The 15,211-nt window shown below is 35.5% G+C and overlaps 1 protein-coding gene across 1 annotated transcript; it reads left to right on the top strand.

Moving 5' to 3' along the window:
• Window positions 1-451: 451 nt before the first annotated feature.
• Window positions 452-14,329, top strand: fstl1a (follistatin-like 1a). Its single transcript, XM_065295402.2, has 11 exons — window positions 452-542; window positions 629-691; window positions 6,875-6,976; window positions 7,158-7,287; window positions 7,642-7,674; window positions 8,003-8,133; window positions 10,504-10,625; window positions 11,619-11,731; window positions 13,625-13,735; window positions 13,842-13,942; window positions 14,037-14,329. Exons 1-11 carry the CDS (start codon window positions 537-539, stop codon window positions 14,076-14,078), a joined length of 954 nt encoding a protein of 317 aa, XP_065151474.2. The 5' UTR covers window positions 452-536; the 3' UTR covers window positions 14,079-14,329.
• Window positions 14,330-15,211: the final 882 nt, after the last annotated feature.

The following is a 15,211-nucleotide window of genomic DNA, read 5'->3' as shown; positions in this document are numbered from 1 at the left end:
GATTAAATTTAATTACCTGTTCATTATTCATTGTAATTACTTGTACCATGCATATGGAGGCAATTTAGGATGCTTTTACTGTCATCTAAACATCACCGAATATACATAGTTATACAATAAACATGTTTTGTTATTGAGGCCTGTTATACTTTATTTACTTTCAGTTGTTTTATTGTTTCTTATAGGCTCTGCTTGTAATATAAATGACTTTTGAATACATAATCATTATTACAACAATAAAACATTGTAATAAAAACTGTGTGAACAGACATGGCTTTAGGTTTTGACAAATTGTGTAAAAATTTATCTTTTTTTAATTTTGTTTCCATTGACTTGTAATTAAAAGTGTGTGTGCGCGCGCATGGTTTTTTTTTTTGAGGGGGGGGGGCTGACAGGGGGACGGTAAATCTCTCTCTCTTTCTCTCTCTCTCTCTCTCTCTCTCTCTCTCTCTCTCTCTCTCGTATGTATGTAATGTTGTCCCTCAGTTGACCGTGCAACATCCCTCATTTCGGCTCTCATCTCTCCTAGCTCGTGCATGATGGTAAGGGAACGCGCTCTATACTCCGGACTTTTAAATTATACGCTATTACATAATAACTGTTTTGACATGATCGTATCTCGTCACAGATTATTCTCTTTAAGACTCTTCAACTCTTCATTTTCCTCTCCATCGTTTGCTGTTATGCGGAGGTAAGACAGAAAGTTTACCGAATATGATGGAAAAATGAATGTACGAGCTGATCTAATTTACATTTACATCATGCAAACTGTGATACAGATAAGACACAAAAAATACTATAGTAGCCATTTTACTGCAATTTACTATAGTAAATAAATACTAAAATATACTACACTATTTTGTCATGTGGGTTGATATGTAAAAACAAAGCGCCAGATGAATTATATTTATATGGAGTGTAATTGCTGTCATTTACTAAAACAACTTGATCAGGATCAGTTAGGCTACTCGTGCAAACAATAAAAAAACACGTTCATAACCTTGACAAATGTTGTATAAATTTATTAATTTAATTGAGTTTTCTGATTGTATTTTACCAAGTTTAGATTTGAGCCAAACTCATCCTTTAGTTATACTGCTAGATATGATTTAATGTGTGTATTATACTACGTCCTGCCCTGCTGGTTCAATCCAAATGAATAGTTTTATCATTGTTTATCTTTGAAGTAAAGTACAGTATAATGGAAATTTATATTGTTAGTTAGTTAACTAGTGTGACCACATTGGTGGACAGTTTGGTGTGACTGCCCTACCAGCAAATGACCCTGTAAGAAAGGTTTTGTATAGCACCCGTAAAGGCTTTTCCGGTTGTGCCATTATACAGCACCATTTAGAAAAGTGTTTGCTAATATCCCTCTTTCAAAGAGCTCTGGGTAAAACCTTCACACAGATATCTCTTATAAGAAGGTTTCCTGTATTTTAATCAATACTTTATCATATTTTAGTTTTACTACTTTTAAAGTAAAGCACTTGAGTTATATTTTTAGTGTGCTTAGACAGCAGCGCTAAAAGAAAAATACAGATTTGGTCTTATATGAAGATAAAACGTAATAACAAATTATATATTTTAAATAACTTTGACACAATACTTCTTAAAGTCTAGCTTTATGCATCTTTTGTTAGTGTTAACAAAGGGAAGAATGAAGGTCAGATGTTGTCTGCTTTTCAGCAGATGCATAAACAGCTGGTGTTTGTCTTAGCAGGTGAGAGCAAAGTAATTGGTACCCACGGTATAGCTGAAAAGCAAAACAACAACAAACGTTACCACTCGGTTGAGATAACAACACTGTTTGACAACAACAGATGCATACTGCAGGCTCATGTAAAAGTCATGTTTTTGTTTTTTTGTGAGTGCAGAGCTATTTGATTTAAGGGTCTGCCTTGCGACCCAGTCAGCTGGTCTTGTTCAGGTGCTGACACATGGTTAGACATGGCAGATGTTCTGCTTCTTTCATGTGAGCGCCCGGGGGCCTGTTAAATCTCCACATTGTCGAGAATAAAGATGTTATGCCTTTTCATTAGGAACCAAAGAACAGGGTTCACACATTCGTGTGTGGAGAGTCATTTTCAGAGATTTAAGAGGTAATCATCATGATGAGAAGGTTCGGGAACAGCTGCTTCCAAATTTGCAATTTTGGTTGGATAAATAACATACTTTTTCTTCTTTTTGGATACGTACACACAGTCAAAAAGTTGAAAGAAGGTCTGTCTGTTACCCCCTAGGGTTAAGTGCTTTGCTGAGGAATACAGCATCTGTATGATAAGCAGATAATTTGCATTCACCCAACTCAGGGTCATGAATTTAAGACATTCGCATTAGTGACCTGTGATTTAAAATAAAAACATATATTTCTTAAATGCACTGTAGCTTGCTTTGGATACAAGCATCTGTCAAATGCATAATTTAAATTATTTAAATACTTGTTAAGGGAAAGAAACAAAAAACATCTGTATTACTTGACAGATATCACTTAAAAATCACATTTGTTTCTGTAGCAGCCCTAGTACATATGTCAAGTTTTAGCTCAAATAAGATCCCCTTATGACATCACAAGGGGAACTAAATTTCAATGACCTATTTTTTCACATGCTTGCAGAGAATGGTTTTCCATGGGTTAATCTTTTGTCACATTTTCTGGGTTGATAGAAGCACTGGAGACCCAATTATAGCACTTACCGTTAAACACGGAAAAAGTCACAATTTTATGATATGTCCCCTTTAAGGCACTTTCTTCATCGGGCTGTGATAAGGCGACCGGTCTATAGAGAGAGAATCACAGATTGTAACAAATGCTGAGGTCTCAGATTACACGGCGTGTTAGGAATGTGAGGAATGTCTTTGTCTGACCTCTGGTTTCAGGTCAGTACACAAAGTTAGTGTGTGTGTTGTCACTGTTGTATGTACACACTGCTGTCATCTGTGAGTCAAAAGGGTTTGTGCTCTCGTCTCGTCTCGCCTCAGTTTTATTTATCATGCTGATGACATTCTGAGTCATTGACTGTTGTTAAGTTTATCTCAGACTTTTATGTTGTATGCAAAGATAGCCTTATGAATCATCTCATCCGTTCTGCATTTCTCTCATTACCTCAATGATTGTCTTTGCCTTAATGTTAATATTAATATATTCAACCCAGTTTCCCGGACGGGTTTAGATAAATCCAGGCCTTAGGACATTTAGTTAGTTTTCACAAACATACCTTATTAAAAACATTACAGATGTTTATCTTGAGACAAACAATGGCACTGATATAGTTTAAGATATGTCAGTGCAAGCTGTTTACATTTAAGATTTCATTTTAGTTTGGGACTAGACTTAATGGAAAACACCACCCTTTTTAAATATTTTACTATGTTCTTACCTCAACTTAGACATATTAATACATACCTATCTTTTTTTAATGCATGCACTTAATCTTTGTACAGCGCGTCATGAATGTGTTAGCATTTAGCTTAGCCCCATTCATTCCTTAGGATCCAAACAGGGATGAATTTAGAAGCCACTAAACACTTCCATGTTTTCCATATTTAAAGACTGTTACATGAGTAGTTACACGAGTAAGTATGGTGGCACAAAATAAAAAGTGGCGATTTTTAAATGGATAAAGAATGAGAACTATATTGACTACTCCCCCTCTTGCTCAAATTTCTGTCAATATTACCGCCCGTAATTTTATTTAGAGGCATCTGCCATTTTGGAACGCTCCTGATTCGTCAGCTTTTTGGGATACATACATACCTCCGGTTGTAAATACTGCAGAAATGTATATTCTTGATAAGTTTTAACAGGTGAGAATGTGTTGTTTATGTTTATGTATTAAATCATTATCACAGATTTTTAAAATACAGTAACAGTTTTGTTACTATTAAAATACAGTAACAAAACATTTTAAATTATGTTGTGTTAGGTAACGCTTTCGTCTTGGTGTATTGTGAAAGCAGTTATAATGTTTGGGTCTACACAACATCCCGTAACATTTGATAGTTATACATGGGTATTACTAACAGTCAGCTTGCTCTTGAGCTTTCATGCACTTTCACGTCTTGGCAGGGTTGCCAGATATGCTTAACAAATCTATCAAATCTATCCCAGTGGCCCTTTCTTAATACAAAAAGTTTATTTTCATAAATGAAAAAGTATCACCTTAATATCAACAGCCAATGAACAAAATCCTTTAACCCACAAGAAATAAAATCTGCATCATTAGTTTTAAAGCAATGTGCTGCAACACTTGGCAACACCGTCTTGGACCGTTCCAATATGGCGGACAACTTACGTATAATGATCCACAAAAACAGCTGCTAATGACGCATATATATCTATACATATATTTATCTATGGTCTGAATCATGGCTTCAGAAACAGACATGCACATCCTGACTATAGAAAAACTGTGAAGCATTTTTCAGGTGAGATCACACTGTTCCCATCTAAGAGTCATGTGTTATGTAAAATATCACTGCAGGTGCACACATCTCCCTATATGTAACAGAGACACAAAAAACCAAAATTGTCCTCCTTAAAACAACCCTGTTCCTCACTTCTCTGGAAGATCAATTCTATTATGTGCCTATATCTTCTCAGTCTGAGGGGAAAGGTCAGAGTTAATGGGTCAAAGTGCATAGACAGATGGACAGATGTCTCCAGTCAACGCATGTCCAGACATCACAGCATCTTTCTGGTCATTCTGGCCATACTAGCTGTCTGTACGGGGCCAACAAGTGTGTACTTGCACTGATATTGGTTTGTTTTGAAGGGTTAAATTGATTGAATTTGATTTTAATGTAGAAACACAGGGCAGTGCAGATGGTTTGAATGTGTGTATGTGTCCCATATGCCGGGTGGTGTATGTGTGTTAGTTTAGTTTTTTGGGGTGTGTGACAGCATGTGCTGGTGTATTGTTGTGGTCAGACTCTTTGTTACTCTTTATGAGACGGCAAGGGTCAACAGATCTGGAACCCATCTGGAACTGTGTCAATGGGCTTTTTACATCAGTCTGGGCCAATCAGACAGCATTACAACAAAGCAGAACATGTCTGCTGAGGGTATGTGAATCTGTTAGCGTGTTTGTTTAGGGGTTGTAAGGTACTTGAGTAATCATACTTTTTTATTACTAAAGTATAACATTGGAGTATTTTACTCAAGCACTACTACAATTACAAGAAAAAATTTTTTATACTTTGTGTTATTTATTTTAGGGCTACATTGTTTAACATGCATTATTTTTTGCAGGTCATCATGACTTAAATCTTTCCTTTTTTGATCCAAGGCAATATAAGAAACCTTGATCAACTTTAATAGCCAATGTATTTAGATATAACTAGATTGTCCATGTAAACAGACAAATCATTAAAAAGACTGTTAAAGAGGGGTCTAAAGGGAGAATTATACTCGTTCGGTTACAAAAAATGCCATGCACATCTCCACGCGAAATGGGGTCTTGTGCACCCAATCCGCACGACCGGCCACTCCGCATTGATGTCATTTTTGCCGCGCACACCAACGCGCTCATGCGTACACGTCAAGTATAAACAATACTTAAAGCTATTTCATGCATTCTGACTTATTATCACTGTTTAAAAGTTGGATTCCTCGTGCTAAACACAGGCAAAGTGTAAAAAAAACAGTTGGACGTGTCACTGAGTATTTTTTCTGTAAATTCTGTAAAAAAAACATGAAAGATTTATACGTAAAGATTTTGGTGCAGGAAGTACAGTGGAAGTCCTTATATAGGCACTTTAAAGGAGTCCGCCCAAAAATGGGGCCCATTGACTTTTTTAGTAGGAATAAAAATGACTACAGCCTACCGAGGTTGTGGAGGCTCGATGCCAGCGGAGGTTTTAACTGCGGCCAGCACTCCCGTGCCTTATCAGTGCACATATCTTTATGCGCGCCTACAGCCTATATAAAAAACAAAGATGCTGCAGCCAATGAGCAGCCGGCAGGGGCTGGCTTCAGGATGACTCAAACTCCTCACGCATGTTTTATCAGACAATAACTACTCAAGATTTTGCATCAGTATAATTTTTGGGGAAATTAGAGCAGGATTCGGGATAAAGATTTTGCTTCAGTATAATTTTCGGGACAATTAGAGCAGAATTCGGGATTCGGGACAGCAGCTTAGATTTCGGGACTGTCTAGTCACCCTAGTTAGTTTTGATAATCGGTATAAATTGGATTTCTAAATTCCTCAAACAAATTTCAATAATTTCAGCTTTTTGCTCAACTTTTGGTGTTTTTTAAGAAAAATACCAATATTTAAAAATATATAAAAAGAAGACAAATGAAGATAGGATGATTTTTTTTCTTTGTTTCTAAAGCAGAGGCTCTGTTATTTCCTTTGATATATTTGTATGTTTATAAAAGAATATTTTCCTGGAAGGCATTTTGTGAAACTTTTGTGAAAAAAAAATGCTGGCCGGCAATTAAAAAAAAAGGCTGGCGGGGAATGAGTTAATTTGAATAAATTATGACATAACACCTGCATATTTCCATATCCATATACTCTTATCTAGATTTTACACCCCTTTAACTGAGTAATGCTTAAACACATTATAGTGGACAATACATTTCAAGACAGTATAAACATGTAATAGCATCAGATATCTGCACATAGCCTAGTCTAATATGCAATTTTGTGGTTAAGTTTATAGCCAATGCTATATAAAAAGGGGGATTAATATGTCAAATTTGCAGTTAAGTACTTTCAACGAATGAACTATAGGTGCTCTACACATAAATGTGTAATAACACTAAATTTTTGAGGCATTACCCTTTCTAACCACTAGTTGGCGCCAAAGCTGAACACTGTTTTGAACATGCCTGTTTGATTTTTTGTCTGTGTGTTTTAAACAGGTGGTAAGGAGTAAGAGTAAAGTTTGTGCAAATGTCTTCTGCGGAGCTGGAAGAGAATGTGCCGTGACAGAGAAAGGAAAACCCACCTGCCTGTGTGTCGAAGTAAATGCAATATTCGCACCTTGACACTGAGCGTACTGTACCTATGCCAAACACACCCAAATGTCCTGTTCCCACTGTTACATCACACACGTTACCCGCATCCCCCCCCCCCCTTACTTCTGTTAAACTTTATCTAGACTATTCCAAGAAAAATAACTTTTGTATGTTTGTTTTTGTTTAGCAATGTAAACCGCACAAGCGTCCTGTTTGTGGCACCAATGGAAAGACGTACCGTAACCACTGTGAACTGCACCGGGACGCCTGTCTGACTGGACTCAAAGTGCAGATCTCTCATGATGGACATTGTGAAGGTTGGTGTGTGTGGATGCGTGGACTTATTCTCCTTAACATGTTTACAGCATTTCCTTGTAATGATTAAGTCATTTCCATTATATCGTGACATACAGCCTGGGTAGGAAAGGCTGAAGTCCATACAATCACAAATCTTACTATGCCATAGTTTCCAATAAAGAAGACAATTTTGGCACCGTTAACTCTTCAGTTAGGTTTAGTAGGATCAATGATGCTGCCTTTCCTATTTGGTGGAGGCAATTTACCAAATACCAATTCATAATTCATCATATATGTTTTAGTTTTTTCTTCTTATGTTTTTTTTTAGCTGTTGATGGTAGACATCGCTAACATATTTTGTTCTTCCTGTTTAGAGAAAAAACAGGAAAAGATTGTCAACAGCCCAAGTGAGTAAACACAGATCTGTTTCACTAAGCAGAACAGAGCGTTATGTGAATCTCTCTTCATTTATAAGAGCAATACTTCAACTGTTGGAGCAAAACAAAATGTTGGGTTTTTTTAACCAAAGGTAGGACACACATTGAGGTATAAATAAACCTTTGCCAGCTTGTTGTTACCCAGCCATGGTTTACTGATAACCTTACCTAATGTGTGTACTGTCAAATATTTACCTAGCCTTGGGTTAAAAACGACACAACATTTTTAGAGTTTGTGGAAAATACAGTAAACTGACTGTAGATAGATGTGCTAAAGTAATTCATTTTGTTTATTTAGTTGTTTGTTATCTCACGGACCGCAATGAGTTGCGGAGTCGCGTGATTGGATGGCTGCAGTCGGAGGTGGAGCCTGACGGATGGTTCTCCAAAGGGTCCAACTTGTCGGATGTCCTACTCAAATACTTTAAGGTTTGCGTTTGAACAGATCGATTAATGTATTTATTCACTTGTTTAAAATCCATTTATATTTTCTCTACGTTTTTATGGGTGATAAGCTCCGATGGTAATACTTTACAATAAGGTTTATTATTTAACATTAGTTAATGTATTAAAGGAATAGTCAATTTTCTTAAAAAAAAAACCTAGATAATTTACTCACCACCATGTCTTCCAAAATGTTGATGTCTTTCTTTGTTCAGTCGAGAAGAAATTATGTTTTTTGTGAAAAATATTGCAGGATTTTTCTCATTTTAACGGACTTTAATGGACCCCAACACTTAATACTTAAGTCACTTAAAAAATTTTTAAAGGACTCTAAACGATCCCAAACGAGGCATAAGGGTCTTATCTAGCAAAACGATTGTCATTTTTGACAAGAAAAATAAAAAATATGCACTTTTAAACCAAAACTTCTCATCTAGGTCCGGTCCTGTGATGCGCCAGCATGACCTCACGTAAATGCGTAGTGACGTAGAGAGGTCACGTGTTACATATATGAAACGCACATTTGCGGACCATTGTAAACAATAAACTGACACAAAGACATTAATTAGTATCATTCCACATACAACAACATCGGAATATTTCTATTTCTCCACACTTGTAAACACTGGGGCGGAGTTTCGCATTCGTCCTCTTTGACCTCTTGACATGATGACGTATTACGTGAGGTCGCGCTGGCGCATCACAGGACCGGACCTAGACGAGAAGTTGTGGTTTAAAAGTGCATATTTTTTTTCTTGTCAAAAATGACAATCGTTTCGCTAGATAAGACCCTTATGCCTCGTTTGGGATCGTTTATAGACCTTTGAAACTCCGTTGAAAAAAACTGTTTAGTGTTGAATTTAGTATTAAGTGTTGGGCTCTATTAAAGTCCATTAAAATTAGAAAAATCCTGCAATGTTTTCCTCAAAAAACATAATTTCTTCTCGACTGAACAAAGAAAGACATCAACATTTTGGATGACATGGTGGTGAGTAAATTATCTGGATTTTTCTTTTAAGGAAATTGACTAATCCTTTAACTAACATGAACACACCATGAGCAATACATTTGTTACAGTATTTATTAATCTTTGTTTATGTTAGTAAATATAAATAAAACTGTTTATTGTTTGTTCTTGTTAGTTCACAGTGCATTAACTAATGTTAACCAGATTTTAATAAAGTATTAGTAATGGCTAAAATTAACATGAACAAAGATTAATAAATGCTGTATAAGTGCAGTTCATTATTAGTTCATGTTAACTAATGTAGTTAACTAATGTTAACTAATGAACCTAATTGTAAAGTGTTACCGCTCCGACAAAAGATTTGAGGCGTAATTGACAGACAACACGCTGTAAAAAAAAGTTGGTTACCTGGTTGCCTTAAAATTTTGAGTTAATGTAACCTAAACATATTAGTTGACGCAACAATTTTTACACACCTTTTGTTGAATGAAGTTGAATGAACTCAATATTTAAAGGCAACCAAAGTTGAATTTAATGAATTATATATTAAAATAATGACTTATGATTTTTATTAGCAGATAATTTGCTGAAGTATAGTTAGAGGTAAAGACAGTAACAACAACCCAGCATAAGTTTATATAATACCCCGTTGTTTAGTTATTTACCAATATGTACCCACACATGGATTAAAACAACACAACATTTTAAATGCACATGTCAATTTTTATATATTTTTAATTTACCGTAAATCATTTGGATTTGTTTTACTAAATTGATAAAGATATTGGACAATGTTTAATGCTAATAATGTTTCAAAGGAATAACTGCTGCAGTCATCTTAATAAGATCACACATTTAGAGAAAAGACATTTACATGCACAGTCTTACGCGATTATGCTTAAAAAAGTGTGGGATCATGTAAACGCCAAATCTCCAAATCCCATGTAAACTAATTTTTTTTTTTGCATAGCCTGTTTATTGATTTGCATGTAAACACATGAAAATAGGTTTATACATTAAAGGAACAGTATGTAGGATTGTGGCCAAAACTGGTATTGCACCAACAAAACTTGTGGCTAAAACTGGTACTGCAATCACACAACTGGTGGCTAATACACAAAATGACAACATAAACACAGTTGAGGGCTGCAACTCAACTTTTTAAATGACATATCCTGGCAGGACTGATGTTGCCAGTGATATAAGTATTTGAAATGAAAATGATTTCTTAATGTCTAGTGACATATCAGGGGCATTTTATGATTCATTGATAAACATTTCTTACATACTGTGCCTTTAAGCAGATTTGTGATAGTTGTCCATTTATTCAGTGCATGTAAATACACTAATTGAGATGCCTGTCTTGTATGCTGTTTGTCTCTCAACAGAACTATGATAATGGAGACGCTCAGCTGGACTCCACCGAATTCCTGAAGTTCATTCAGCAAAATGAGACTGCCATGAATTTCACCTCTCCTTATGCTGAAGAGGAGAACAACCGCCTGCTTAGGTTATACATACAAACACATCACTTATTATAGATTTATGATCAATTTTATATCCCTTAAAAGTGTTTTTTGTTTTTAGGGACACAACAGTGCTTTTTATACTGACACCTGTGCAGTATTATAGATGCAAATGATTTTAGATTTGTGACTTATGATTCATTTATTCCTTATCCAGAAGTGTCAGGTAATTACGGGATTACTAAAAAAAAGTGAATGAGAGTTGGCTGGTCATGTGATCTTAACATAATCATGTAATCGTAGCATGGTGGCCACCCATCATTACCTTACAAATAAACATTTGACAGTAAATTACTTTTTATGTCTATTCTGCAAAGGGACACATAAAAAACGAAAAGGTTTCAGCTATAACCTTCATGATGTCATACTTGGATACTCTGCCCTATTTATGGCATCCTATTGCCCTTGTTAGTCATCTTCACCCCAGTCATGCCATTATATGACACACAATCACATTGCTTTTGCACAATACTTAATCTGCATACACCGAAATCCTTGTCTTGGTGTCTCATCTTAGTGAAGCTGTGAGTTTGATTAAGCAGAATGCTGTCTGCTTCTTCAACACTATCTGTGTCAATACTCTTATCTGTTTAGTTTATAGCAGGTTCTGATAATCTCTTTCTGAAAATCTCTTAGGGCTAGTCTATAAAAATTAATGATTATGACCTCGCTATCCTCTGACCGCAGTGTATTTTTTTTAAATCGTGTCATTTGTTTTAATAATATTGTATTTAGTTAATTTACCATTAATAGGCAAAAAATAACTGTTAAATTATTTAACACATAGTGTAGTGATATCTGAATTGAGTTATTCATTCTTAGGGAATTAAATGGACATTATTCTTATAAAGTGATTAAATCACTTTCAGTGGCTAGTGGTGCTGTTATCTGATCCCATACAGCTGTGTGGCTTAGGACATTTGTCATTCTGGAAAGAGAAATATTTTCTTGTGTCGTCTTTCCTGTGTGTCCTGTAGGAGTCTGTGTGTGGACGCTCTTATTGAGCTCTCTGATGAAAATGCTGACTGGAAACTGAGCTTCGATGAGTTCCTCAACTGTCTCCGGCCTGGATTCAACCCACCTGAGAGAAGTATGATCTTTCCTTTTGTTGTCCTAACTAAATAAATCTAACACAGATTCCCACCCTTTCATAGTAATAGCAGTGCCCAATCTGATTATATCGAATATCAGGATAGTTACACAATTGAACCTGTATATAAATTAGTGATGCACCGATGTATCGGCCGCCGATATTTATCGGCCGATTTTTGATGAATTTGAAACGATCGGCATATCGGCAATAGCACGAGAAAGGCTGATACCGATTTGTTTATTAATTAACTGCATAAAGAAATCCATTATATGTAAAAAAATGAGTTAATGTTGTTAATAAAATGAATGCTGAATAGCAAAAACCACCTTTGAAGGTTGTCATGCTGTCTTATTATATTTGTTTTAGCTTAATTTGTGCCTCTCTTCTTATGTTGGTAAGTTGAATGTTAATTAGATCCAATCCATATTCAGTAAAAATAATTTGATGCAGAAATAAACTAGCTAATAGACCAACTGTATAGTATTGTATACAAGTGTTTAATATCGGTATCGGCATCGGACAGAAGTTGTCTGTTTAAATCGGTATCGGCCTAAAAAAATCCTATCGGTGCATCCCTAATATAAATATTTAAAGGTTCACCCATTATGAAAATTCTGTCCTAAATTATTCACCCATATGCCATCCCAGATCTAGACGATTTCCTTTCTTCATCTGAACACAGATGAATCATTTGTGTTTGTGGTTCACAAATTAATCGTTTCACCAAACACGTTTGGAGTTATTTCAGTAAATGTCCTTGCTCTTCCAAGCTTTTAATGGTAGAAAATAGGGATCAGGGAACAACTTTTGACTTGAAACCCTAAATAGTACAAATATTACATCTGCGGATTATCGATGTGATTTTGTGAGAAAAATATCCATATTAATAAAAATGTAACTATAATAACTAGCTTCCGGTAACAACTGCATCTTGGATTCAGTTATAGCGTAGTGAACGTTCGTTGCTTGGGTACATTGCGCAATGAATCTCGTGAATCGGGAGTCCAAGATGGCGTTGTTACCGGAAGCTAGTTAATTTAGTTTATAGAGTTTAGTTTATAGAGTTTGAAATATGGATATTCTTCGTACAAAAGCGCATCGATTGCCCGCATAAAACCTTTATTAACCCCTTGGAGCTGTGTGGATTACCTCTGTGAAGGATGAATGCACATTTTTGGGGTTTAAAGTCAGACGTTCCCTGATCCCTGTTTTCTCACATTATAAAGCTGGGAAGAACAAGGACATTTAGTAAAATAACTCCAAATGTGTTCATTTGAAAGATGATGGACATGTGTCGGATTGCTCAAGGGTGAGTAAATCATGGGGTAATTTTGATATTTGGCTGAAGTATCACTTTAAGAAGTCATATATTAATCCACAGGAGTCATTTGGATTGTTTTAATGATATATGGATATGCTTATTGGAGCTTTGCCATGTTGGCTCCCATATAAGAAGATAACAATAATCGGAGCCGATGGTTTAGTGGGCAGCGCTCCGACATGTGGTGCTTTCGCACTTTCGGTGACCCGAGCTTGATAAATAAAGGCAAAAAATATATAAAAAAAGATGGGATTTTAATTTAGATTTATTTATTTGTATACAATCGAAGAAAATAAATCATATACTGTCATATTCTATGGCATGACATTAGGGTAAGTAGATTATGAGATAATTGGGTGAACTGGTCTTGAGTGAAACTGAAATGAATCAAATAAAATAAACTGTAATTTTACAAGTTAGCAAACAAAGCCAGTTATCGGTGGTAAGGTGATAATCTGAAGTGTGATTAAAAAATGAATCTTGGATGACATTTTAGTGTATAATTTTTATGCCTAGTGAAAAGATGTTGAAGGCTAAAGTGAGAATATGAATCGTGTCTTGTTTTATAGAGTGTGCATTAGAAGATGAGACATATGAGGATGGAGCTGAGACTCAGGTGGACTGTAACCGCTGTGTCTGTGCCTGTGGAAACTGGGTCTGCACTGCTGTAGTCTGCGATGGTGAGCCAGATTCAAAGGTTTTCATACGCTTGAGGCTGAGATTTGGAAAAATGTCGTATTTATGAGAAATGTGGTCTAACTTATTGTCTTTCTCACTTTTTATCAGGTTTAAATAAGCTACCTGATCTTGAGGAAACAGAGGAAGATGAACAGGAAATGACAGAAGAGGAGTGGACTCGAAGAGTGGTCGAACTCAACAAACTTCAGGTCGATACTGAAAATGTTACATCATTTCTTGTGCAACTTGGCATACAGCAAACAAAATGTCTGACGATTAACCTTTGTTTGTTTGTTTTTACAGGAAACTGTGGAGAAGATAAAAGTGACCACTAAAGATGTTTAAGAGAAAGCAGGATGCAGATTTTAGCTTAAATAAACTAGTGTTTACTAAAAAGAGGCGGTTTAGATAAATATTTTTCACTTTTTTATGTTAATTATTGAATTTTTTAAAACATGTATTCAACTATATATTTTTTAGTTTTTGTATTTTTTGGGGGGATATTATAAGACTTACTGCTGGGTAAGTAAAGGGTAATGTAGAGGCAGCCGGTAGTTATCGGGAAATAAGCCCCGACAGTGTGATCAGGACCCGACGCGAAGTGGAGTGTCTTGTATCACACTGAAGGCGCTTATTTCGCGATAACTACAGGCTGCCTCTACATTATCCCGCTTATTACACGGCTACTTGCCACATAAGAAAAAAACTGGACATGAATTTGAAACATTTTATTGGCATATTTGTTTTAAATTAACATTTTTATCCTTCCGCAAAACTTTGCACAGATGCATAAAATGATCGTAATACCTTTTAAGATCCTCTGCTTCATACTTGTCTGTCTCCATTTTTTTCTCTTTTAGCCAGTCTTTGAGAAGTTTTAATGCCCATTCTGTATTTTTTTGTGTGTTGGCTTCGTAGCTGTCATGCTCTATTTTGTTAAGTTCAGTCTCAGTAAGCTCTCTGTGTCTTGTCGTTGTTCGTTCTTCTATCCACTGTTTAAATGTTTTGTTTTTTTCCGTACATGTTAAAATTAATGTCAAAATTTTCCATTCTTAATGGTGGTTGTCCAGTGTTTGTCACAAGATGGCGCCAAACAGTAATCTTTATTGGCGCGGAGCGATTTTAATCATACAAGCAGTACCGGCTATGCGTTATTACTTTGTAGCGGTTATTATTTGAAAAGAACGAACCTGCAAATGTCTCAACTGACCAATCAGAATCAAGCATTCCAGAGACCCGTGTAATAAATTACTATAAACCATTTTCTAATGCATAATGTTGATATTTCTAAAAACCAACAGGACAGAGACATTTATATTACAATTGTTTTTTGTAAATAAAACCTCATATTGCAATGTATTTTTAAACAATGTTTTAATCCATGTTTCATAATTAACAGTATTTTGATACACATTTACTTTTACATAAAAATGAAGAGTATTTTTAGGATGTTTATTCATTGTTAAAAAAAATTCATG

The sequence above is a fragment of the Paramisgurnus dabryanus genome, chromosome 4 (assembly GCF_030506205.2).
Source record: "Paramisgurnus dabryanus chromosome 4, PD_genome_1.1, whole genome shotgun sequence".
NCBI classification, from domain to species: Eukaryota; Metazoa; Chordata; class Actinopteri; order Cypriniformes; family Cobitidae; genus Paramisgurnus; species Paramisgurnus dabryanus.
Note: the sequence above shows the minus strand (reverse complement) of the source record. Positions and strands in the feature narration are given on the sequence as shown.

What these genes read in the sequence shown, in the direction of transcription:
- fstl1a (XM_065295402.2), top strand. An exon ending in CCACCTGCCTGTGTGTCGAA is followed by an intron (nt 6,977 to 7,157) that starts GTAAATGCAATA and finishes GTTTTTGTTTAG; the next exon opens with CAATGTAAACCGCACAAGCG. An exon ending in TCATGATGGACATTGTGAAG is followed by an intron (nt 7,288 to 7,641) that starts GTTGGTGTGTGT and finishes CTTCCTGTTTAG; the next exon opens with AGAAAAAACAGGAAAAGATT.